General features: G+C 42.3%; 1 protein-coding gene across 2 annotated transcripts; it reads left to right on the top strand.

Annotated features, from left to right (window-relative positions):
* The first annotated feature begins 228 nt into the window (after positions 1-228).
* grm1a (glutamate receptor, metabotropic 1a) lies at positions 229-26,549 on the top strand. 2 transcript variants are annotated; one of them, XM_068577115.1, is made up of 9 exons: positions 229-304; positions 1,119-1,958; positions 4,680-4,929; positions 17,207-17,442; positions 18,688-18,934; positions 19,557-19,725; positions 21,314-21,440; positions 23,018-23,951; positions 25,650-26,549. In XM_068577115.1, the coding sequence occupies exons 2-9, from the start codon at positions 1,241-1,243 to the stop codon at positions 26,452-26,454; spliced, it is 3,486 nt and encodes a 1,161-aa protein (XP_068433216.1). In that variant the 5' UTR covers positions 229-304; positions 1,119-1,240; the 3' UTR covers positions 26,455-26,549. The 2 variants fall into 2 exon arrangements, with proteins under 2 accessions (XP_068433216.1, XP_068433217.1); XM_068577116.1 differs by having other exon boundaries at positions 25,685-25,878.
* Positions 26,550-26,996: the final 447 nt, after the last annotated feature.

Here is a 26,996-nt window from a genome sequence, read left to right as displayed (position 1 = left end):
GTGCAGGCATTAGAGATACAGTGTAGAAAAGGCGACGGTTGCGTGGGATCTTCACGTTTCGAGTTGAGAGAGAGAAAGAGAGAGAGGGAGAGAGGGAGAAACAGAGAGAGAGAGAGAGAGAGAGAGAGAGAGAGAGAGAGAGAGAGAGAGAGAGAGAGAAAGAGAGAGAGAGAGAGAGAGAGAGAGAGAGAGAGAGAGAAAGAGAGAGAGAGAGAGAGAGAGAGAGAGAGAGACTCAAGTGATAGCGGAGGACCACGCGCTACAGAAGACGGGCGAAGGCACGCGACATGTCTCAAGGATTCAGGCAAGTTTGGAAGCATTAGACACAGAAAAAAAACGCTTAAATGTATGTTATGCATGAAGTAAATATGCAATGAAAAATGTGAATAAGAGGTATTAGAGCGTATTAGGAAAAGACTACTCATGTTTTGCTTCTTCCTACTGAATGATATTAGCTTAGTTCGTGTAATATTCTTGTTAGACTGGCATTATTATTACCTACCACCTTATGCTCCACGGCAGATTAATGTGCGATTGAAATATCATTTTCATGGAAAAAAATTCAAATGGCAGTCGGCCATGAAGAATAGCTGTTTCTCGGCTCCATAATCTAGAGTCAAATCATTAAGGATGAGTTTGACAGTAGGATAAGCGCAGGGGACAGTCCCACAGACGTGCTTGTAATGCGTTTGGAAAGCGCGCTGTCCACAGTGCTGAAATCTGGTCTTTGCCCGATTTCCTCAATGAGCGAGCACGGCACGTTCCGCCTGTCCCGGTAAATAGAACTGTCTATTTGTTACGAAATATGATTGCTTGAGCATGTTAAAGTACCTGCTCCATTCAGAGCGAATCAGCTGCACGTTTGGGCAATTCTCAGTGGACAGCAGTCCAGCTACTACTGCCCTGATCAGGTAGGGTTGAGGGAAATGCCTTGCTCAAAGGCACCTCGTGGTTGCTGATGAGAAAGACATGAGACACTGTTGCGTGCTGTAGGAATTAAAACAGGGCGTCGATGGAAGGGAGCATGCGTGCACAGTCAACTCTTCCCACATAACACCATAGCACATCTGGCCTCGTTTCTGCCTGCCATCACAGCAGTATGTCTTTTTTTTCTGCAGGTGCGCAAGGATATGCCCCGGGTGTCGTGCTCACGGATTGTGGTTGCTGGGATGAACGTGGATGTATTGGCAGCAGATAGTATGCCTGCGCAGTTGGAACGGCTCACACGACGTGGCACAATATGGCGTGCGTAAAGATGGGTCTCTTCACTCTCCTGTTTCTCCCCACGTTGTTCTTCCGCGTCCTCGTGCTCTCCCACAGCAGCAGCATCTATGAGCGGTCGGCGGTCCCTCGCGCCGTGGTCCGCTCCGTGGCTCGTATGGATGGAGACGTGATCATTGGCGCGCTCTTCTCCGTCCACCACCAGCCGTCCGCGGAGAAAGTGGCTGAGCGGAAATGTGGGGACGTCCGCGAGCAGTATGGCATCCAAAGGGTCGAGGCCATGTTCCACACGTTGGACCGGATCAACGCTGACCCGAACCTGCTTCCGAATATTAGCCTGGGCTGCGAGATCCGAGACTCCTGCTGGCACTCCTCTGTGGCTCTGGAGCAGAGCATCGAGTTCATCCGGGACTCTCTCATCTCCATCCGGGATGATAAGGACGGGTCCAAATGGTGCATTGACGGCACCCCGTCCCACCAGCCTCCGCCCTCTAAGAAGCCCATCGCAGGAGTCATCGGACCGGGATCCAGTTCTGTGGCCATCCAGGTGCAGAACCTCCTGCAGCTCTTCAACATCCCACAGATCGCCTACTCTGCCACCAGTATCGACCTGAGTGACAAGACGCTGTTCAAGTATTTCCTGAGGGTCGTGCCCTCAGACACCCTGCAGGCCCGGGCCATTCTGGACATTGTCAAGCGATACAACTGGACCTATGTGTCTGCCGTGCACACTGAGGGTGAGGCCCCGTCACTAAATCACTAAAGTCTATGTTCGTCTTGTACTGGATCATAGAGTGAGTTTATAGGGACTTCATCAATCATTGTGGTATTGTTTGATCATGACATCAGTACAATGGGAGGACATGCACGTGCTGTGACATTTAATGCAAACATTTTGAAAATACTAGTCAGGATTGTGATACAGCTCTTTAACCACAATGTTGTATTGATCCTTTTTATATGTGCAGCATCTGCACGTCTCTGTTTCAGTCTTTTGCTCTCATAGAGCAGGTTTTTGAGGCCACACAGAACAGTTAGCGGTTGTGTGGACATTACTTCAAGCATCGTCCCACAACTCCTAAACATCTTACTGGTTGTGTTATTAGAGTCTTAGAGTGCCATTTTAAAGGTTTGTATCCAGCCAAACACACCAGCGGGCAGTTTTAGCAGTAACAATGAAGGTGTTCATTTTGAATCTTAAACTAATTCCATGGTTAAGTCACGAGGATCAGGCTAAGATGAAAGAAAATTCACATTTCACCAGATTCACATAAATTATAATACATTTCTTATCTCCAGAGAAACCATTGCAATAATAGTATTCCATTTTCTTTGCCATGATGGGCTCAATTATTTTGTATTTCCTTTTAGACTGTTAAGGTAATTTGTTCAGCCGAACAGTACAACAGAGACAGGATGTAAAAAGGAGAGAGGAGTTGAATAGACGTAGTAAGTACTGTGAAGTGACTTATGTCCATAGCTTATTTTTATTATTAGAGTCTTAGTAAAACACAGTCAGTGATATGACTGACAGGTTTTATTACCCAGGATCCCCCTGAGAAGCTGCAGACTCATGGGGAGTGTAAAACATCTTTGGAAAGTCCTACTTTAGTCAGGGGCTTGAACCCAGGTTGCTGTCAGATAGATGAAGAGAAGGTGTAAGGGAGCTGTAGTACCTGGACTCATAAATAGGTGGCGTCAGCTGTCTGACCTTCAACATGCAGGGGGTGCCTCTGGGACTGAAGTCATCATTTAAGAGTAATGAAAAACCAGTCAGGGGAAGGATGAATTTGATTGCAAGCAACATCATTTACTCAACAGACAAAGTGAGAGATAAAAGTAGGATACATGTATGCTTTCATTGGGATTAAATTATGTTTATAATTATAAATACCGGCATGTAAAAGAAAAAATCTTTTACTTGTAGGTATTTTGTAAATATAAGAGACTACAGATACGTTTGAAGCCACAGTAAATGTTCCTAACCGAGACGTTATATCATGACTGGTCTGACCTCAGACAATAGTCATACATGCACTTGTTGCTTTTGCTCTATCTCGTTATCTTTGCAATAGTGGTCACGACCGGCTTAAGCTCGTGGTTTTTCTCTCTCCACCACCTTAGACGAGTAATAGATGCAGCGCGTTCCCGTGGCAACAGCTAGGGCTGCGAAATGGCATAAATTACCTGTCCTGATTACCATCAGAGTGGTAGGAATACTCAAAGCAGCTTTTTGGTGGTCATTGCTAAATGGGCTGTCAACTAATGCGCCACCACCACCCACCTGTCTCCCAGTCTAGATGGAAAGAGTAGAATAATTGGATGTCATTATTTCCATTTACCGGTGAAATGAAGCGACTGGAAATATCTTCAAAGGACTATTGGAAAAGCGACACACGGGCACATTGTGATGCCTATTTCATTCGTTGCCTTCCTTGCTCTATAAAGCCATAGCCCACAGATAGAGTCACCACTCATATCAGGGTAGAGTGGCCTGGAGGCCCCCAGGAACGTGGCTCCTCACCAAGGCAATCGCACAACAAATGTTTTTAGATTTCTATGTGTAGAAGCTCTTAATTTCCTATGAACATTCCTTTTTTTTAAAACACGCATACAGCCACATGTTTGAGCATGTGCAAATTATTGGATTGTTTGTGTAATCCAGCTCTCATGCTAAAGAGCTGTGTGTTTCTACAGTCCAGATTCCAGATCCTGACACAGTAGTAGAAGCCCTGCAGTCTGTGGAGCGAGAAGATTTAGACTTAAACTGCTTTGACGGGCTCTTGATTGGGAAGATGTGCTGTTCAACAAGGATAGCTATCTTCCTCCCCTTTTGACTTTGATCGCAATCAGTAGCCAGTACACTCTCTGACACTCTTGATGACAGGATCAGAGCTTCAGCTCAGACAGAACTTGCCGCACTAAAGAACTGCAGAGGACAATGTCACATCAAAACCTTGACCTTTAAACCAGGACTTCTCAAAGCCACCCAAAGAACAAACACATGTTCCGCTTTGCACTTTGTTTGCTATGCGGCAACACACTACACTCGGTTTATTGCATTAGCCACACATGTTTAGGGATGAAATATCTTGCAATCTTTGGGTAAACACTCTTATTTCTTCTTCTACTTCTACAACATACTTGAAACGACCCCCCCCCCCCTCCTCCACACACACACACACACACACACACACACACACACACACACACACACACACACACACACATATACACACACAGGAAATAATGCCATGTTTTTTTTACTTTTGTGAATTGGTGAAAATGCCACAGCCAGTATATTATCCATATCCACAAAGGCCAATTTAAAAGGTGGGATTACCAGACTGTGAAAATACATTTCACATGGAAAACGTTTAATTGTTTAATTCCGGTAACGACAGAATTTCTTTTCTGCAGATTTCTCAGTATTTAATCTATTTCTTCCTCGCCCATAGGAAACTATGGGGAGAGTGGCATGGAGGCCTTCAAGGAGCTGGCCTCTCTGGAAGGTTTATGCATCGCCCACTCGGACAAGATCTACAGTAACGCGGAGGAGAAGCACTTTGATCGCCTTTTGAGGAAACTACGGGAACGTCTACCCAAAGCTCGCGTCGTGGTGTGTTTCTGCGAGGGCATGACTGTCCGAGGTCTCCTGATGGCCATGAGGAGACTGGGGGTGTTTGGGGAGTTCCTCCTCATCGGCAGGTATGGACGATTCACAGTTGAGAGCATACCTCTTGGTGGCAAGAAATTGGTTAACAGGCTGGAAGGCTGCGAGATGCTGTGTTGTCCTCCTGATGTGCATGTCACCAAGGCAACCAAGAAGAATTAAACCACATACCAATAGCGCTGAATGGAAATGTTCTCCAGCAATGAATAATTGGTATTTCTGTCACAGACACAGAACTAGAGAGGAACACAATGCCTCCAGTCCATTCGCTCCCTTTTGGCCCGTCTCTTATTTGCGTTTTTCAAGGCAATGCATGTGCATCTGCTCTTAGCAATCAACGTGAGGCCCACACATGTATTATAGACCATGTTAAACCCACCTGAATTGTAAAACTCTTTCCTTCTAGTGGATTACGCTTAGTGATATTCACTCCATCTCTTTCTTTCCATCTTCTCCACTTCCTCTCTTTCTCTGTCTGTTCGTCAATGTTGAGTGACAGTGACTGACTTTAGCTGCAATCTTAGTCATTACAAAAGGGCAAGTAGAGTCGTCTCACACACTTATGCAGCAGCACATTGCACCATGGAATAGCCCTCAAGGAGCATTCACACTTGTCAGTGAAAGCCACAGAAACGTTGATGCTTATTTTCAGTTCATTCATGCAATATCTTTCTGTCGACATTTTGGAGGTTTTTTTGGCACTGGTCTGTTGGAGGGCAGTTGTCAGCCGTACGTTATATGAGGACTTAAATAAGAAAGCAGTATCTGTTGGAGAACACTGCATGAGTGCAGCACAGTGTCCGTTTTGGTCTTTTCATGGGATCTGTTGACAGTAAGACAAACGCAGAACAAGTTTAAATTGTCTTGTTGAACAGCTCCAATATTGACTAAATTGAATATCTAAAATGTAAAAGCTGGCAATAAGTTATTTTCCCCGTACATACATGAGACTCTCAAGTCTACTAGACACTTCTCTATTGGATGGCACGGAGGGATTTGTTTCGTGTCATTGCCATTATCCTGAGGAGGACTTTTCCTGTAATATTTCCCAGTGGTGGAAATAAAGAGAAGACAAGTGCTTCTCTTACTTGCCTCTGTTTATGTTTTATGTGTTACATTCAATGCATACATGCATAGTTAAGTTCTTGGCAGGGGAAGGCACTCTTTCTTTTCAGAGGCAGAACATGCCTTTTAAATTATCTATTGTAATGACACTCTAGGGTTACGTTCCTTCCCATATCTCTCCTTTTCTTTTTGCCTCCATAGGAGATGGGAAAGTGGGTCTTTTTTTAGCTTTTGTGGAAGTCTCCATGGGCGGAAGAAATGCTTCTGGGTCAGGGAAAGCGAGAGCGAGAGAGAAAGAGAGAGAGAGAGAGAGAGAGAGAGAGAGAGAGAGAGAGAGAGAGAGAGAGAGAGAGAGAGAGAGAGAGAGAGAGGAGATGGAGACACAGTGTGTGTAAAGATGACAGAGGGAGTCTGGGCCAACACAGATGCCGAGCCATGTGTCTCTTTCCCAGAATGTAGTGAAAGACTGAATGAAGCTGTCACAGGTATCATCTCATCAAGGGCAAGCTTGTTTTCTTAATTCATGCTTTTACCTCCAAAGAAACCTTTTCCATGAAGTGTTTGTGTGTGTGTGTGCGTGTGCGTGTGTGTGTGTGTGTGTGTGTGTGTGTGTGTGTGTGTGTGTTGAGTTAGAAGAATGTTAGATACACAAGTACATGCAAAGCGTGACAGAGCAAGAAGAGTACACACACAGGCCAATCTGTTGAGGCCCTGATCTCCCTTTTGTTATCATTATGTTTTACCAGGCTCAACAAACCTCTAATTCTATTAATACTAATATTGTAGCACAAAACAAAAGATAAAAACATGCGCCTGAGGTCTTCAGAAGTTTTTTGATATTCACGCTGCTATGTTCAAGAGTTTTCTATCAACAACGCGCACTAATGACATGTTTGTAAAAGAGTTTACTTGTAGTGATGAACAACTCTGCAGTTTCCTCTTATCCCCATGAAGTGTTTTCATATCTTTCAGCTCGTTGTTTTTAGGAGACTTCCTGCCCAGCAGACAGTTAGCGACCAGCTAGTGAACATATAGGCGCCAAGTCGGGTGGCCAAAAACTTTAATCCAAATAAATAGCTATTTTACTTTGTGTCTGCTGAATGTGCTAATAAGCACCAGTTTGCTAACATGTTCACCATATCACCTGAAAAGGTTTAACATAGACCAACAGTGTCTTTACAGGTTCAAGCAATGAATTTGTGCTGCCTGCTGCTTGCAGATTACAATTGTATTGAGAAACACATACATATGCAATAATATCAACATGCATGTTACTTTCATACAATAAAGCATCACTTATGTGAAGCAATACACCAGTGCGCTCTCTGGTGTATTGCTATTGGGCCTTTGGGAAGCATCTTAATATCAAATAAATGTTTCATTACATTCTGTAGGAGTAACCTACAACACTGGTAAAAAAAAAACAATTTAATAATTTAAATCAACATGGTAACAATCAAGCCAGAACATGGCAAAAGTGACAGGAGCATGAGGCATTTTAAGTCTAAGTTTCTTCATAATCAGACCAGCACTGTTACAGCCGTCACTACCAAAGATGTCATCAAAGCATCTTCTTGTCAGGCCTATCAGCGTTACAATTTAAATGTCAAATCACCACACCATAATGAGTGCCCCCTCATCACAGTCAGTCAGCAGTGTTCACAATATTACATTTTAGGATACTGGTGTTTTAGTTAATGCCCTACCTTAGAGGAGTCAATATAGTTTGTAAGGATAACGAGCTTTGTGCAGCAGCTTCCAGCAAAATCGGTGAGGCGGGGAGACAGTTATTGGCTTATACAGCTCCTTGACCTTATACATCTCTCCATTTTATTGGACTCGGCACAAACAAACAAAACCGCATAGAAGAGTTTATCCGACCATTTTTTGGGGGGAAAATCCAACAGCAGTGTTGTGTTTTTTCCACCCCATATCCCTCATATGTGGAGCGCATCATAGAACACCACAGATGCAGACAAAAACACAATACGGCAAAGGCTACATGAACTACATGCGGAGAGTTTGGAGTCTGAGAGCTTTTGTTTGAGCTGCTCGGCTAACCTGCTCTTCAGACGAGGGCCAGGTGTGGCCGCGTGCTCGACCCACTTCATCGCTGACCTGCAGACTCTTCTCTGCATCGCTCCAACACTTTACATCCACTCCACTCTGTTATTGTCAGTCAACAGGCCTCTTGTCTTCCTCTCTCTGTGATGTCAATCATGATTTCACCAATCAGCTGCCATTATTCAATACAACTGCACACACAGGCACTATACACAATTTGTTCCATGCAAACACTCAAATACACAGAAATAGCGCACTCACACACACACACACACACACACACACACACACACACACACACACACACACACACACACACACACAGGCACGTTACCGACATAGATTATCCACTTCATTCCAATCGAGAAGGCATTGAATTCAGATTTCTTGTTCTGCTCAAGTACATTTTAAAGAGATTATATTAGATGAGAAATGAGAGTTGATGCAACCTCAGTTATATTGTATGGCTGAGCGTCAACTGTTTGTCTGAAGTTTGTTGTGCTGCCCTTAAGCGGAGAAAAATCAAATCATGCAGGTTTAACAAAGTACTTGAATGTTTTCCGGCGGATCACAAACACATTTAATGACTCATTTTTCAACCCATCATATGTTGTTGTATTGACAAATATTGTCACTCTGTCAATATATCAGGCTGAACTCAGCTTGTCTCCTACAAGACATGATATATGTTGTTTTGGAAGGCAATAAAAATTACATATTTTCTTAGAAGACTTGTTGCATGAAACATATCGGATCGCCTCATTTTAAAACGTACTTCAGCAGAACAAGAAAGTTATGATTTGATGTAATTTCACACAGCAGTTTGTAAGTAAATGAACAAGGTTTTGCTTCACCTTTCGAAAATGATCACAGACGTTATGCAGTTCCATAAAAAAATACTTTGCCAACATTAATTAAAAGCATCAGGCATCATTTGCATCATTTGTTCTCAAGGCCTCTTTGAAGTTGATATGTGTTTTCACCCAAATAGTTAGAAATCATTTTCACCGTAGGGAAGTCAATTGTATGTCCATTGGCGAGCGAGCAACAGCTCCAGGTGAATGTAACACACAGCTAAATATATTCATACAAAATAAATTCATTGGAACAGCCTTATTTGTCTTTGTGGTGCAGCCACTCGATTTGGACAATGAAGTTATTTTCTATCAAGTTTCATTGGGAGACAAGGGAGGTACTGTTAGAGTGTGCTTGATGCAGGAGTTGTTATATATATGCCTGTTATTTGACCACAGAGAACAATACAGACAATGAGTCCCAGGAGGTGGCTTCCCATATCATTACTGATCCTCCACCACCACCATGTTGCTGTTAGTCCGCTGTGCTCAGTGCTTGCAGCATTTGTTCCATTACGTTTGTCGAGATCTTTTATCTTGTCAGCGCAATCATGCTACACTTTGGAAAATAAAAAGCAATCCAGGCACCAATATTTGTCCCTTGAAAATCTGTTAGGTACATTAGACACCTTGTTATAAAAGCAATATATGTGTGTTTCGCAACTAGCTGTATAACCCATTACATAACAGAGACACTTGAAAGGAGTAAAATGTACAACAGCAATATGCTGCACATTGGAAATCGAGTATACTCATGAAGAAGCTTCTTCATGAGGAGACACGAAGATGTCCGTGAGCTCACTAAGCTGACAGGAATCCATAGTATCCATGAAAATATCTGCCAGCGTATGTTTTAACTAGGGCGTCACCAAGGCAAACACCATTATACTTTCTGAGTACTACAGTAAATCTTCTATCCATCCAACTACTCAGATTAATATATAGAAATTGCCATTGAATAGGGATTTGAGCCTCAAACGCTATAAATATATATATATATATATATATATATATATATATATATATATATATATATATATATATATATATATATACTGTACAGTGTCTTTTGTTATCATTCCTTTTATTCCTGTTCCCCAACATGCTCAGTTTCTGAATGGCAGCATAAAACCTTCTACCCATTTGCCTGCCTGCTTGCTCTATTGCAATTAGCCCCATTTGTTGTTTTTTTTATCTAACCTCTTTCTCTAATGCTACTTGAATGCTGTTATTACTAAACATCATGTGCATAAGCTGCTTCGCCGCATGTAATGCTCATTTCTCATGTCTTACACACACTGTTTTGGTCTCAGTCCAATTTGAATGCTTCTGTTTTTTGTATTTTCTTCTTGACAAAAAGGACACTGCGACAGAAATGTGGATGTTCTGCCTCTGTAATGGCATGGCCAAGTCATTACCAGGGTATGACTAAGTCTTTGTTGAGACTGTGCTGAGGTGCAAAGAAAGCTGTGATCCAATATTGTCGGTGTCACATGCATTTCTGCATTTGGTTGTCCTATTCGATTTCCTGTAACAAGGGACTGAGCTTGAGTAAATGAAACGTTTAGGGCGCCAGAGAGTGAAAGAGGGGAGTTGTGGCGCGACACGTTTAGCAGCCCTTTCCCCGTCATCTCTAAGACTTTCATCTCCTTCCCATCTCAGGAAGGAGAGTGCGGAGGATGTGGAATTCTGCCTATTGCCTTGCAAGTCATTTGGCAAATAGCAGGGTATAAGCAAAAGGATACTGTTTCTCTGGCAACAGCACTGGCAACATCGGCAAAAAATAAATATATCAAGATTGATGAACCAGAGGCTAAGACAGATGTTCTTGTTTCTATGCTTTTGTGTTATTCATCTTTCATGAATTCTTCTGAATCAAACGTTAAAAGATAAATGAGACAGATGAATGAAAACAGGATTTAAGTAATTTAAGACAGCAGATAAAGATTTACATTTATCAGTTTAACTTGAGGTTTAGAGCTAAATTAAACAGTGTAAAAAAAAGAAGAAGGGATGAAAGCCTTCTTGCTTTATATACTGCAGAACAGTGTTCAGCTTAAAATCACAGGCAAGTTGTTCAGGTCATCTACAATCCTCCTCTTCCCCTTACCGGGATTACTTTCATACGTGTGTGAGGCATGATCCCCGTGACTGACAGTATGCTGCACTCTCTTGCTCGGCTCGCTCTATAGAAACATGTTTTATTTGTGAGGCTTCCAGTGAGCGCACAATAGCGACTGATACATTAGTTATGAATGTAACTTAAGGACTCGGGGAGCGAGAGAGAAAGTGTAGCAGGCGGGAGACGGGTGGGCTGGAACTGAGACACACAAAAAAACAGACATGAGTGCTGCGCCTGGATCTTTGCGTTATTCTCTCTGTGCGACTGGATTCTGTCCTTTTGACCCTCTGCACTAAAATAATCTTCATGCAAGTTTAGTGAGAGTTTACTGGGGCACATCATGCAGGAAATCAAGCTCCAGATCATTTTTTGTTAGCGGGGCAGGATTTACTGTACCGCTGGAATTAAAAGCGTGTGTGCGTTGCTTGTGCTCCAGTCACCATGGAGATTTAGTTTGGGCTCATGACGGAGTTGGCGTGATCGTCTCACTGCAGATCTGTCATTCAGTCTGTCAGCAGTGCTCCAAACACAATAGTCCCTTTTCAGGAAATATGGCTGACATTTTAAAAATTCCTCCCAGCAACAACAGCAACAAAGATTGTAATTATAAGATAAGGACACACTATCTGCGTTGATTCAGTAATGGAGCCGTGCTTGCGTTGCTCGTACACACGTGGCTTTGGGAACGGCTATGTTCAAGTTGTGTTAGGATTTGTGATTGCGTGTGTTTGTGTTCTACTGAGCAAGGGAGCACAATGAGCTGCATCTGAATATGTATAACACGCCTCTGATGTTAATTGAAAGCAGCCACACATTGTCAAGGACATCTCCCTCTTTCCAATTGATGCCTTGTGTTCCCTTGTGTGAGGGGATGGGTGAATGACATTGGAGGGATCAGAAATAGCACACTGGCTTTGCATCTGGACATGGTTGTCACATCTTGATTTGCAGAAGCTGAAATACTTTCTTGCGCAGACAGCTAATATTGGATGCAAAAATGCAATTTCAGATGGCCTTCAATCCTTTATACAGTCTTGTTTAGGTTACTGTGTTTCCATATATGCATTGTAAATACTTAAAACAAAATATCCTTTACAATATATAACTTCTCAGTGAAACAAAAAAAATGGACTTAAAGTAGTTTAATTATTACCACAAAAAAAAAAAGAAACCAAAACGGCAAAAAGGATCATGGAAGTATTTAACAAAGCCGCAGCATTTTAATCAACATCACATTGACCAACTGATAATACGATCTTGTCATCCATCAGTTACTGCTACTGCTGTAATTGGATGTAGAGGCTTTTGTCAGGGTTTTAGTCGTGAATTGATGTCCCTTGGTAATAAAAAGCAAAAAAAAGGATTTTCTTCCAGCAGTGTTCCCTGTCAATGTAGAGAAGACTGATCTCCCAACTCAAACTGGGGCATGATGAATTAGTAAAAGCAGCTTGGATGGGGTTTTAAAGGCTCCCCGGCAAGCTCTGGGTCCTCTGTGTCACCCCAAGACAGTCATGCTGCTGCTGCCATCGAGCTGAGAAGCCACCACCACTCCTGTTTGAACTGCACAGTTGCAGAAATAAGAGAAATTCAGGAGAATGGCAACGGAGGGAGTTACAGAGGCAGAGAGAGTTTTGAAGATGGGGCGTTTGTGTTCAGCTGAGGAGAGAAACCCCTGTTTGAATATTTGTTCCGCTGCCAGAGCAGTTTCCAATTAATTAAGAATGTTGTGGGATTATCATAGAGATAAATGGAGAACAGAAACCTAAACTTATCCCTAGGAGCTTGTGTTGAAATTTAAGAGAGCAATGGTGGAAATTAACCAAATACATTTACATAAAGGTGCATCATAATGGAGCCGGTTAGGATTTTTGTTCAAAACAAATTAACATTCAGTCAGTAATGCATCATAATGCATGCGCTGGCTGGATTCAACCTTTAACTCAAATGAAGTCTGAAGTACAAAGTCTATTTCATTTACCTGATTTTAAGGCTAAAGTACTGCAAGCCCCTTTGCTGATACTTGTACACCACAATCCTCACAGATTGCTCAGCTTGTAAAGTCACAAATACTTTCAAAGGAACCATCAAGTCTACAAATAGTTATTCCAAAAATATTTACATCAAATCAAGTCAATTGTGTGCGTGTGTGTGTGCGTGTGTGTGTGTGTGTGTGTGTGTGTGTGTGTGTGTGTGTGTGTGTGTGTGTGCGTGTGTGTGCATGTGCATGTGTGCATGTGTGTGTGTGAGAGAGAGTTGAAGCTTTACTTCATTTGAATAGAATAATGTAATTTATTGTAATTAGACCCGTTGGTATTCTAGTGGACTGTGAATAACAGGCAGTTTTAAAAAGTTTTTCAAGTTTTTCCATTAACTACCTGAACTTTTATTTTAACATATTGCATCGAGCAATTAGGAAACTCTTGATTCCCCTCTCATCCCGTTCCTCTTTTTAAAGTAACTCTTCCTCTTCATCCTCCAGGGGAAACAGCGCATGTGATTAAATCTCTGCCCTGCCAATTAATTCATGGCTTCATAAATATACAAATGTGCTATCAAACTGGAACTAGATCATCTGGGAGAGTCGTGGGAGCTCTCAGTCTACTCACTGTTGTATACGACTCTATACAATAACCAGCTGTTCTGCTGCGGTGCTCCTCTAAACAATGCAACACGTCATCAAGTCTCAGTACATCATCAACATATGCAGGTCAAAGGTATAGCGTCCTGCTGACTTCACTTGCAGAGATACATTTCAACATAATATATATATATATTTTTGGAAAGTTAAAGGGTAACAAAAGAAATTAGTTTCTACTATAAGTTTCTACTGTCACAATTAGCCTCAGTCTTGTGGGTTTTACTTGCTTCATTCTGACTGAATTAACTTAAGTTTCTAAAGTAACATGGACTTAGACCTAATGGTTCAATTTCTGCCAACAGCCAAAATTGGTCTTTCTTGTTTTTTATAGATCAGTAAAAGTGCATGTGAATAGACTCTGTTACGGTCACTTTGGTTCTTTTGGAAGGCACCGGCAAATGAAAACGTTCACATGTTTGAGGGCAGTGACATATCCCCTTGTTTGTGTTTCAGGTTTGAGGATTGTTGGATTAACCATAAGTACTAAAAGACACAGTTTTCGTATTTGTGATACTTTCCCTAAATAAACTGTCATTCAATATGTTGCCTTTGTGTTGCAAACCTCAGCCATCATAACCTAAAAGTTGAAAGTAATTTTAAGAGGTATTTAAAAAAAACTTTATCAGTGCTACACTCTGCTTTATGTCTTAGACCTTCCTTCTGCAGTCCTCAGTACAATAAATGTAAAACTAATTACAAACTTGAACTGCGTTGACTCCTTAATCTGCTTGAACAGGTGTTCCTCTGGTAAATCAGACTCAGGTGATGTAATAACGGTGTTCCAGTGTGAAGCTGCGCAACATTGAGGTGACATTAAATCAGATTTTGTCCCATTAGGCCTCCCGCAAATGGCCCGAGAGTTTTGATGAGCTGCTTGGAGTTCTGCCAGATCCTGAGAGAGGAGAGCGAGAAGAGAGGATGTAATTTTACTTCATCACAAACTCCACTGTGGGAAACAGTCAAGCATGCCTTCAATGCCTCATGCCTTATTCATGTCGAGTGTTGAACCCCTCTCTTTATCTAAAAAACAATCTGTTCTCCACTGTTCCGTTAGAGCAAATATGTAAAACTATGAGTTACATTGAATAGAGCGCTATAAATGCGCTTTAGTTTACCCTGTCACGGAAGGTACGTTTATGATAAACACACATCTTAACAGCGTGTGTCTTTGTGTTTTTATCTGTCTGACATGTTCTGAAAGATAGAGGGACGGACAGAGACAGTGTTCACCTGGAGCAAATTAAGGAAATGTGACTAGAGCTGATGAAATTCACGTGTTTCTGACTCTTATGTTCTGATTTTTTAGTGAAAAGGATGACTCAGTTTAATTGTTTTTTTTTAAATATACAGCAGACATTTTAGGAGACACAATGAGCAGATATTCTAAGACATAGGATATGTTTTGATCTCGACCATATTGCTAACTTTGTCCTCACACTACTTACTCAACACTGCTCTTGTCTTACAGAACACGTCGCCTTGTCCAACAGTAATTGTTGCAGACAGTAAAAGCCCACATGTATAATTTAATAGATTCCAGCCTACATTGCTGAACACCGTTTTTTTTAAGCATCACATTTGAATACCTTAGACCAGGCATTATCAACTTTCTAATCTTAAATCTTCCATTAAAGCCCTATAAATCTAGACATTGATACCAAAACATATTATTATTCCAAAGGCCCAAGGATATATTTTCTCAGTTGCATCCCACATGCAACAACATATCCAGCTGGCTCTGCTTTCAGCTCCATTGTCATCCAGAACCTTTGCACTGGTTGACATGTCTTTCATTAACATGGACACTGTTTATTATGAGTAAATCCTCATCCATCATTATAGTTGATACGTATTGTTGCACTGAATGTGTAACTAAGCAAGCACCCGCTGGTTTAGAATATTGCAAGTCTTTTTATCGGTTAAAGAAGAATTATGAAAAATATATCCACTGAATTCCAACCTCAGAGATCATATATACATGTTCGGGTCAGCGGGAGACTTCTGGTTGACATGGACTCTATTTTCAAGATCATTTCCATACTGGCTGCCTAAAATACATAGGAATCCATATGTCTTTACGCTTTAGAAGGACTATCTCAATCGCATTGGTTGTAAAGTTTCCTCCTCACTAATTTGGTCTCCTTTTTCGTGACTGCCGGTAATTGTGGATGTAAAGGTCTTGACCTGCACACACACAGACATACATGCACAGATCCATCACCCAGGATGTCCTATGTGTGGGAGGTAATTGGTTCCATGGAGAGCTATATCTAATTGGTGGAGCTGTCAAAAGCACAGGCATTTCAAGGAAGAAGCCCAGAATCCACGTTAAAGCAAGAGAGACGACGTATAGCGGTGGAAACCACACTCCATCCCAGATTTAGAGAAAGAGCAGAGCTCAAAGTGGTGCTGTTTATCTGTTCATTTGTTTCTCTGAGAGCCCACTGGCCAGCTGTGTGTCTAAATTGGCTTGGTAGGGAATACATTCTCACACAGAGGGTTAAACAAGGAAACAAACAAGCAAGCTGAAGGGATTGTGTAAAGCCTACAATTACGGTTGAGGCACTAATGGTGAGATTTCCATCCTCTTAAATTGAGGATTGCTGCAGTGGACTTGAGATAAGCCTCCAACCAGTTTTGCCACACTGATTTAAAACAACATTGTTCATGTGTAGCGGCTGTAGTCTACCTACTTGTAGTGGAAGCTCATAATTTAAATGAAAGCAAAACATGACCAGACTTTGGGTTTGTGCACTGATGTTGTTTTGTCTTTCCATTTGCTGTTGTGTGAGAGAAGTGTACCCATTAGTCTCCATCTGAACGCAGACATACCAAACTGAGGCTAATGTTTCCTGCTGTGCATGTCCAAATGGCTGTTGGGAGTTAGTAGTTCTGTTGTGCAGCTGTGCAGGATGTACAATCAATCTGTCACCTTCGAGGTGAAGAGTTTTAGTTACAAACAAGGTTTGTTTCCTTTTTTCAAAGCAAAGCATAACCTTTTAATAGCAGATTTAGTACATTGATCGCTGAATGAAATAACGTTCATACAGCCAGCGATGTTAATTCTGTCCTCATGTGTGAGTCTCTATATGTGGTCACCAGTGAGGGGAGCTTGGCTGCTTAAAGCTACACATTTGTCCAGTAGCAGCTGTGGTTCAGTAATATCTTTTCAGTTTGAATATCTGGTGTTTGGAATTTGTTTGTCTGTGTGTTAAACACCTCTACAGCTTTGTCCCCCAAAGAACAGACAAGAGAATCTATCCTTCAAAGTAAAGCTGCATCAGTGAAAGCTTTTTTGTTTCCGAAAAATTAAATTACTGTCGCGTCAATGACGCCGCTCTCGTGAATAGTTTTATGGGCACATCAGTCTGAATCAGCAGTTAAGTTTACATTATAATTACAACCATCCAATTTAAAAGACACGTGACAGTAGCAAGGGAAGAGTATCATCACTGTCAAGGAGTGCCTCTCGCTTTTAATTATGATATTACTTTATTCTTCCTTGTTTTATTGGTCCCCCTGCGATCGATATGTTATGTGCTCTTCTTCTTTCTCTCCTGCTCCTGCAGTGATGGATGGGCAGACCGCTACGAGGTCGTGGAGGGTTATGAGCAGGAAGCAGAGGGGGGAATCACCATGAAGCTGCAATCAGAGGTGGTCAGGACCTTCGATGATTACTATTTGAAGCTGCGTCTGGACACCAACACCAGGAACCCCTGGTTTTCTGAGTTTTGGCAGTACCGTTTCCAGTGTCGCCTCGTAGGCCACCCGCAGGAGAACAAGAACTTCAAGAAAGTCTGCTCCGGTGGGTGACGACAGAACAATTTATATCTTTGTAGTTATGAAATAGGAGCAGTGTTCATCTTGCTATCAGTGAGAGAATAACCCAAACTGTGTATTTTTCTCTCTGTTTTCCTCCCTGAATATTCTCTTCTGTTGCTCCCAAAAGGTGATCATGGTAAATTGTGTTCTTGGCATTTAAGTCACAACTTAACATTCTCACAAAAAATTCTAATCAAAAATATAAAGTAATCAAATGAACAATGCAATGATTGGTCTGCATGCTTTAATCAACTGACGGATACAATCAATGTGTGGTTTGTGATGGTCTCTCTATCACACTTTATACACCTTTTTATTCCAAAGACCTTCAAGGTGGTAAGTGCATTTTTCTTGTCACTACTATGGTGATGAATTAATCCGAATTGCACCTGCACTTTGTGAGCATTTGACTCCTCCAAGACAGGAAGACTTTGACTGATGCTCTCTCTATCACAAGGCCATCTGCGGTATTTTAAAACGACAATTTTCAGAAATGTGTCTTGATCCTGGCAGTCTCAGGCTTTTGGCCAGAGCGAGGATTGCATTAGTCAAACTCTAATGTGGCGCACTGGACTTGTTTAGGAGGACGAACAAAGAAATGGCATTACACTTTGTAAAGCTGCACAAAGGAATGGCTCACCAAGCACACACTGTTCACGATAAAGGCTGAAAAAGATCTCGCTGGATTAAAAATGATCACACACTCTTCTGTTTGTGCATGTTGATGTATATGATGGACAATACATATCTATAATACAATATTATAAATGCACTGGCTAAGGGGGCAAAGAAAATAATTAAACACATTTAAAACTTTGGAAATGAAATCTTCATACAAGGATGCAAAATATTTCACATGTTCACTTTTAATTACCATTCATACAAAAAATTGAGGTTGGATTGTGGGAAAGTGCCTCTAGTAAAACTTAGGGTTCACTCTTTGGGTTTTTCCCAGACATGGTGGTTCTCCACCTCTGTTTCATATTATGCTTTTGGATATCATGTTGGGATTTCCTTGTATGCTGATATATTTTTCTGCAAAAGAAGGTTTTGCTTTGCACAAGATACTCCTGGCCTGGTTCTAATGCAATCATACACTATTGTGTATGATCCTACAGTGTTACTGCAGTTTGAATACAACACAAAATAGCAGACGCAGGACATTTTCTTAAATTGCAAAAAATGCAAAAACTTCCTTTTCCTTCCCTCTTCTTTTCCCCTCTAACAGGCAATGAGAGTCTGCATGAAAACTATGTTCAGGATAGTAAAATGGGATTTGTCATCAATGCCATCTATGCCATGGCTCATGGCCTCCATGATATGCACACCGAGTTGTGCCCAGGGCAGCCGGGGCTTTGTGAGGCCATGGACCCAATCGATGGCAGCAAGCTGCTGGACTACCTGCTGAAGACATCTTTCAGAGGAGTCTCAGGAGAGGAGATTTATTTTGATCAAAACGGAGACACCCCAGGAAGGTAAGAGGATGATTAAACGGTAAATATATATTTATATATTTTTTTAAAGGCAGGACAATGGAAATAGAGAGTTCATATCATCAATGTGGTTGTAATCTGTAAATTTCTCCCGTCTCTCCTGCTCATTAACACGCGTGCACATGCACACAAGTGAGCACAGAAGAATGTAATTAGTTTGGACTGGAACAGATGCAGTGGATTGTCCACCGTGGCAGCCACTTTCCTCTCTCTTCAGTCCAACAGACAGCGTTTGACAGTCAGAAAACACAACCACACAACCATGTCATTACTCCGTCAACTAGGGGTCAGCTGGAGCACATCCTGGTCCAATATAAAGATGAGGTCACAGTGTGCACCGGCACGAGCTCTTGACGTTACACTAACAGGGCTGTACACTGTTTAAGTGACTTTGGATAAAAGGTTTATTACCAAGCAGGAAATCCTTATCATTAAATTAGCTGTCACTCTCTGCTTCTCTGCTCCCTCTGGATCTCCTGCTTCTTCACTCTTTCTCTGTAATCTTCAACTCCTGCCTCTTCTAGTCTTTTTTTCTCTTTGTCACTCAATAAACTTGTCCTTGCTCATTGTGGTTTTCCTTCCCTCCCTTCTTCTGTCCAACCAGATATGACATCATGAATCTACAGGGTGTGGGTGATGATCGCTATGATTACCTGAACGTGGGCCACTGGCATGAGGGCATCTTAAGCATTGATGACTTCAAGCTGTGGATGAACAGCAGTGAGATGGTCCGCTCAGTCTGCAGTGAGCCCTGCTCCAAAGGACAGATTAAGGTAGGGATTCAAATCCTGCAGCGTTCGATGGCCTCCGCCAGAGTTCATTTAGTTGGAAAGACCTGAAGTCCGAAAAATCAAAGGTCATTAACATTAACATTGGAGCGTGACTCTGAAGGTCCAAAGCTATCAAGAAGTGTTGATTCAACACTGTGCCAGATATGTGATTAAATGCCAGCAGAGCTAATTTAACATTGATTCTGCTCTCACTAGCTCATTGTCTGTGCTTGTGTGCCAGACAGTTTCACAAAGAAACTGGTCTTTATCAACTCCAGGAATGCCAACACACAATATACTTGAATAATGCTCTTTCCAAGTTGTCTCAGAGTAAAAAGTCTCTCTCTGCAAGTCTGTAGCAGTACTAGGGACTCACGGAGGCTGCACATAGGTATCGTGGTGCTTTGAGCTAAATGCTAACATCAGCATGCTAACATGCTTACGATGACTGTTCCATACTAATGCCGCTGGATGATGGAACTATGGGTCTTCGTTTTGGATTACATCTACTTGTTGCGTCTTAGCGTTCCATCCACCCGAACTTGTAAAACCTGGATTCATTATGCACCCAACACTCCTGTGAAATGTCTTTTAGGGTGTGTTCTACTGCGTCATTGCCGATTAACCCAGTTGGCCAACATACAGTTGATCCAACGCAGCAGTGGCACATAAACTTATAAATGATGTTTATCCATCCTACATTTTGGCATCCTGCTTTGTCATTTAAATATTCCAATCCATTCCATTATCCGAACCGCTTACCTTGTTCAGGTTTGTGGGGAGGCTGGAGCCAGTCACAGCTAACATTGGGTGAAGGCGGGGTTCCCCCTGGACAGGTCGCCAGTTTATCACAGGCCACATATAGACAGGCAACCATTTACGCTCACGTTCACACCTTCGGGCAATTTAGAGTCACCAATTAACCTCTTGAGGCTGTGGGAAGAAGCCGGAGAACACAGAGGGAACCCACACTGCCCAATTAAATATTACGGAGAAAATAATTTACAAGCACATATTTTCTCTGTCTAATGTTGAATTATATAGAAAATTGCTCAGAGTACAAAATAAATCCTTTTTTTATGATACACCAATGCCATATCAAGTCTAAATGATCACACACAACATTTTAGTTTGCATAATATTTTCCTGTGCCTTTCAGGAGAAAGTCAGTTTAGCAAAGTAAATAATAGGAACTGGTATTGAGCCCAGTTTGAAGAAATGCCCTGATTCGCTTCATCTTGAGCCGGTTGTTTTCAGTCTCCATGCCTTGAGGGAGGGTGCATCCTCTCTCCTGGCTGCTCACGCTTCCCCTTCATACCTACTTTGTTATCTGCCCCACTTATCACCCTGCTTTACATATCACAGTGCTGGGAACAGCTTCCCTGGGAGCAGAATGTAAAATCAGCCGGCCTTGTTTTATGAACAGTATGTCTGGGGCTCAAGAAGATAAGAACGACATATCCTCGACGTATCCCCTTGATGCCGTCTACCTGTCTAGGTTGCCTTGGGTGTGATGTGCTTCTTGTCGCGGTTTGATGAGCGTTGAGTGTTGGTTACTAAGATCGCTGATGTCCGGCCTCTATGCGTGCAGGTTATTAGGAAGGGCGAGGTGAGCTGTTGCTGGATCTGCACCACATGCAAGGACAATGAATACGTCCAGGATGAGTTCACCTGCAAGGCATGTGACCTGGGATGGTGGCCTGATGATAACCTGGAAGGTAAGAAAGACCAAACCAGATGCTGTAAGCCAATCCATTTATGATTGAATGAACAATATCCCTCGATACTCCTTATTTCCTATCCCTTTACTCTCCCTCATTATTATATCATGTATTTGCTTCGAGATAACCTACCTTTTGCCTGTTGTTTGTCAGGTCATTTACGTCATAGAACACCAATCTCAGTGACCCAGCACAATCACTTTCTCTCAAACTATTTTGTGTTCTCAAAAACCCTCCTTCTCCCATAAGCTCTTTCACACCCTGACACCTCCTTTCGCTGATGCTTTTCATCATCCAGGCCCAATGACCGTGCTCTCTTAGCTCTCTCAACCTCCACACTGCTCGTCCCTCCTCCCTGCCTCCTTCCTCTTTGCTTCCCTCTTTCCTGCTCCCTTGCCTTGTTGTGACCCAGTGGTTGTTTTGACAGCGATTTATAGAGTTGAGAGGAGCTCTCAGTTCCCAGGTGTAAAATCCTATTACTGCCATGAGAGGCTTGGGGATACATTTCAGCAGTCTGTCGAGGAAAAAGTTCTCCCTTCACTCTCATTAAATGTCTCTATCAAGAGAATACTAATAGAGAGAGTTGGTATCCTATTCATAGAGTGAGGTTGTACTGTTCATATGTTCACTCATCTTTTAGGGCAAATACCAAGAAGAAAACATTGTTTTTAAATATTATATTTTGTTGCACTGGCTTCTCTTGGAAGTCAATGTGGACTGAGCTTTGTGTTTGAACATGTTAAAGGTCTTGCCAGCTTAGATATGACAGCATATCATTGTGTAAGAACAGATACAGATGAGAGCATTTCATATTTGCCACCCTTGTCCGTTTGCGAGCAGTGTGGCTGATGCCTCTGTAAACTAAGGCTAGTGGGCGGTCATTAAAAAAACAGCAACAGTTCACTGCTGTCTGCTTCAGACACTTCCCCTCAAGTGTGCCTCAGTGTGCTTTTGCTGAAGTGCATTTAAATAATATCACAGTGTAACAACTGATTGACGCCTTCATATTCACATTAGTACCTCTCTCCTCTTGTGTTGACAATATCCAAGCTTCTTGAGGCAACAAGTTAGGTTACATTTTTTTTTTTTTTTTACATATTGACAGTTAGCAATGCAGACCAGAAGTAGGTTATTCTGTGCATATCCTTGCTCGTGATGGCAGTGACTGTAATGCTATTAGCAGCAGCATGTAATTTATGGAGTCTTAAGCTGGGGAAGTCTAGGGATGTCAGTTTTCTCCCATTAAGCTCTGTAAACTTCCTCTGGGTGTTGGAAGGCAACCAGTGCATCATGACAGAAGCGACACACATACCTACGTGTCCTTTACACACACATTTGGCATAAAATGATAATGAGAGATAAATCTGACAGGACTGGAGCTTTGACACGTGCAAATTAGTTCCTTGGCAATTTTAGACCCCCATGTGTCTCCAAATCTGTGTCACTCTCCACTCTGCCATCTCTCTACGGTCTGCTTATTGGTTCTTTTAAACATTTTTATTGTATCTTTTATTCACAAAAACACATACAGTTCCAACACAAGATTAACCCAACATCTCCTTTTCCCTGTCTAGGCTGCGAGCCCTTGCCTCTGAAGTACCTTGACTGGGCGGATGTGGAATCCATAGTGGCAGTGGCTTTCTCCTGCGTGGGCATCCTCATCACTTCCTTTGTGACCTTTGTGTTCATCCAGTACCGTGATACACCTGTGGTAAAGTCCTCGAGCAGAGAACTCTGTTATATCATCTTGGCAGGCATCTTCATGGGCTACATATGTCCATTCACTTTGATCGCCCATCCTACAGTGGCCTCCTGCTACTTGCAGAGGCTCCTAGTGGGCCTTTCATCTTCCATGTGCTACTCTGCCCTGGTGACCAAAACTAACCGCATCGCCCGCATCCTGGCTGGCAGCAAGAAGAAGATCTGCACCAAGAAGCCTCGTTTCATGAGCGCTTGGGCTCAGGTGGTCATCGCCTTTATGCTGATCAGTATGCAGCTAACTCTGGAGATCACACTTATCATTCTGGAGCCTCCTGAACCCATCAAGTCCTACCCAAGCATACGTGAGGTCTACATCATCTGTAATACTAGCACCGTAGGCATGGTGGCGCCACTGGGCTACAACGGCCTGCTAATCATGAGCTGCACCTACTATGCCTTCAAGACTCGGAACGTCCCGGCCAACTTTAACGAGGCTAAATATATTGCCTTTACAATGTACACTACCTGCATTATCTGGTTGGCCTTCGTGCCAATCTATTTTGGCTCAAACTACAAGATCATAACCACATCCTTCTCCGTCAGCCTGAGTGTAACAGTGGCACTAGGGTGCATGTTCACGCCTAAGATGTACATTATCATTGCCAAACCAGAGAGGAACGTCCGAAGCGCCTTCACCACATCTGATGTGGTGCGAATGCACGTTGGGGATGGAAAGTCGGCTCAATGCGGGACCAACAGCTTCCTCAATATCTTCCGCCGGAAGAAACCTGTGTCTGGCAAAGCCAAGTGAGTAGCCTCTTAAGTTGTTCATCTTGCTAAATTTGATTTGTTTTGACACAAGATTATAACATACCTAAACACTCAATGGTACAGTGAGTTGTCCAAAGCGGACCTTTTGGCATTTCACTGAATATATCATCAAAGGTAACATGCAGCTGACAATTTTTTTGCAAGAATATTTGAGTGAGTTAATGTTTGATGTTGAAGGTCAAACTTTTACTTTCCAGTACCCCAAACTGTTTAAAACCATACTGATACAAAAAATGAACACAGGTGTATGTGAAACACCGCCTTCTTCCTGAGGGGCATGACATTATTAATGAAATAAAGCTAAATTTAACCGAAAACTCAAAACAGGACATTTTGATGTCATTGATTGAAGGCAAACAGGTCATAATGATGTATCAGTCATTATTAGAGTATAGATAGATGCATCTAAACTAGATATAAGACTTGCATATAACTTTTTTGAGATCCACAGCAATGACACATGGACAGGTATCTAAAGTAAGGACTGGGGCAGAGTATAAGAGTGATCCCATTGTGTTTGTGTTGTCTCTCACCCTTGCTATGCAGCCTTTCTAATATCTTAACCCTTTAACCTTCCAAACTGAGCAGCAAAATGTCTGAAAAGTGTCGAGGCTGGCAAATGTTTTGGGATGGTGGTAATTTACTTCCTTTCCTGGAGAGCTGCACTGTCAAATGAGACCTATTGTATTACTGTATACAACCATTAGAGCCATTTAGGCTCTTTCAACCAGTTGATCATGAATTGATCATAAAGAAAATCAGCATTTTTGGAGTTTGACCAAAAATTGAATAGTCCATAATCTTCTGCACAGTTTTGCACAACATAGAGGTAGTGTTGTTGTAGGATGTTGTGTGGAAACCTTTTCTTTATTTTATTCTAGCAATTGTATTGTGCTTGATTGTAATAAGTACTGTAAAGTAAAAGGAGGTGCAAATAACCATTCATAATTTGCTTAGCTCTCAGCTTGAGTTTATTTAGTCACTTTGTATTCAACAACAACTTTAACCAGCCTATCTGGATGAATTAGAAAGAATCACTTGCCTTTGTGATCCTGTCACTTGATAAGTTGGCCATGGAAAACATGTTTTTGACACTGCAGCCCTCCAAAGAAGAGATCTGCCACCCTGCTGCTTTGGGTTTATCCTGAATTAACCTCACATTTAACTTTTCTCAGCATGAATGCCCCTCTCCTCCCCACCTCTCCTCTCCAACTAATCACATTAGAGCCAGTCCTAGTTCATTCTGCGCTAAACTCTGTGTCGTCTTCAGCCCAGCTCAGCCACCTTACTGAAATGCTGATCAGAATGCATGCGTCTCATTCGAACTATTTAAGAGCATAGTTAAGACAGGATGAATTAGCTGGTTGCCTCCTAATTCTGTAAGCTTTATGTTTGAAGCAGTTTCAAGATCATAATGCTTTGTGCAGCACATTATGACTCACTATGTTTGTGAAGTGCCACAATTGATAAATGTAATGCTCCTTTAAGCTCATGAGTGGACCCCTTATCAAAGCTGTTAATGTCAAGTCATGTGGTTACAAAGTATTTTAACATGCGTCAGAAATGTTGAAATGCTGCTGCTCAGTTCTGTTACGTTGCTGCTATGTTGCTGTTGTTTATCTGCAACCTCTTGGTTTCCTGTGTTAGTAACTTGAGTCTTTATTTCGTTCATAGTTCTAATGGCAAGTCTGTGTCATGGTCTGAATCAGGTGCAAGACACCCTCCGAGGGGGGGGAATGTGTGGCACAGACTGTCTGTGCATGTGAGGAAACAGGAAGCCAACTTGAATCAGACGGCGGTCATCAGGCCCCTAACTAACACCCCCGAACCCCACAGTTGTGCACCCTCCGCCTGCAACCTTGGCACAGGACCTCATCCCCCCCAAGAACCGCGTGGTGCTAAGCCTCTGTACAACCTGATGGAGGAGAACGACGAGGGAGATTCGCAGCGCCCCCTCTGGACCCCGACTTGCTCTGGACAGACGCAAGGGTTGGAGTCTAATTTAGATAAGCCTGCTTCTTATTTGCCCCTTCACTTGAAGGGCTGCACCACAGAGCGCTTGCAGGGGGCTGTGGTGGACACACACAGCTCCTATGTCCCTGCACTTAATGAGCACACACTCCCTGCCAACGAGCCTTTGAACTTGAACCCCTCTCAGCTTCCTTTGGTCCTCCAAGTGGGGGTGTTTGAAGAAGAGGGGTCCGAGGACGAGGAACTGGACCTCTTACACAGCTACATTTATGATGCCAAGGAGGAGGGGGAGGGGGCGGACGGGGAAGGCAAGGATTTAACTCAGAACAAGTCAACTCTGGAGGATTCCCTAGCTCTGTCGCCCCCCTCCCCCTTCAGAGACTCTGTGTGTTCGGAGGAGTCTGTCAGCGACTCCCTCATCATGGAGTTGATGCTCGGAAGCCCTCCGAGCTCCGTCTACACCTCAAACACCCTTCAAGACTACGCACACAGCTCCTCAACACTGTGAGAGCATAACAGGCGCTGGCACAGTTGCTGTTCACAGACATAGTCCACTTACAGGTTCATGCACACACACACAAACACATACACACACACACATATATATATATATATATATATATATATATATATATATATATATATATATATATATATATATATATATATATATATACAGACACCTATTGTACACCATTATTTTATTTTCATTTCAAGTTTTTAGCATTCATATTTTGCTCCGTCATTTGGCTTGCTTGTATGTATTACTCTGTGTATACAAGTAAGGGGTTAATCAATGTTATAAGTAGAAAAACACTAGGAATCATCCATGTGTGCTCACATTGCTGAAGGGCTGTCAGTGATCAAAGCCTTTCTATAAAATGTAAACTGGGAAGAGTGCCAAAACTAGTCAGCTCTCATGCCAAATTGTGATGAATTAAGCAGCACAGAATCATAATGAAGGATGTAGCTATGGTTATCGTAATGGCAGTGCAATTAAATGGTCTGGGAGAGACAAAGGGAAAGACAAACACATGTCAATGTGTATAT

Source organism: Clinocottus analis, unplaced genomic scaffold, assembly GCF_023055335.1.
Source record: "Clinocottus analis isolate CAN_PGR_092001 unplaced genomic scaffold, fCliAna1.0.p SCAF_15, whole genome shotgun sequence".
Classification (NCBI taxonomy): domain Eukaryota; kingdom Metazoa; phylum Chordata; class Actinopteri; order Perciformes; family Cottidae; genus Clinocottus; species Clinocottus analis.
This window is presented reverse-complemented; position numbering and strand designations above follow the sequence as displayed.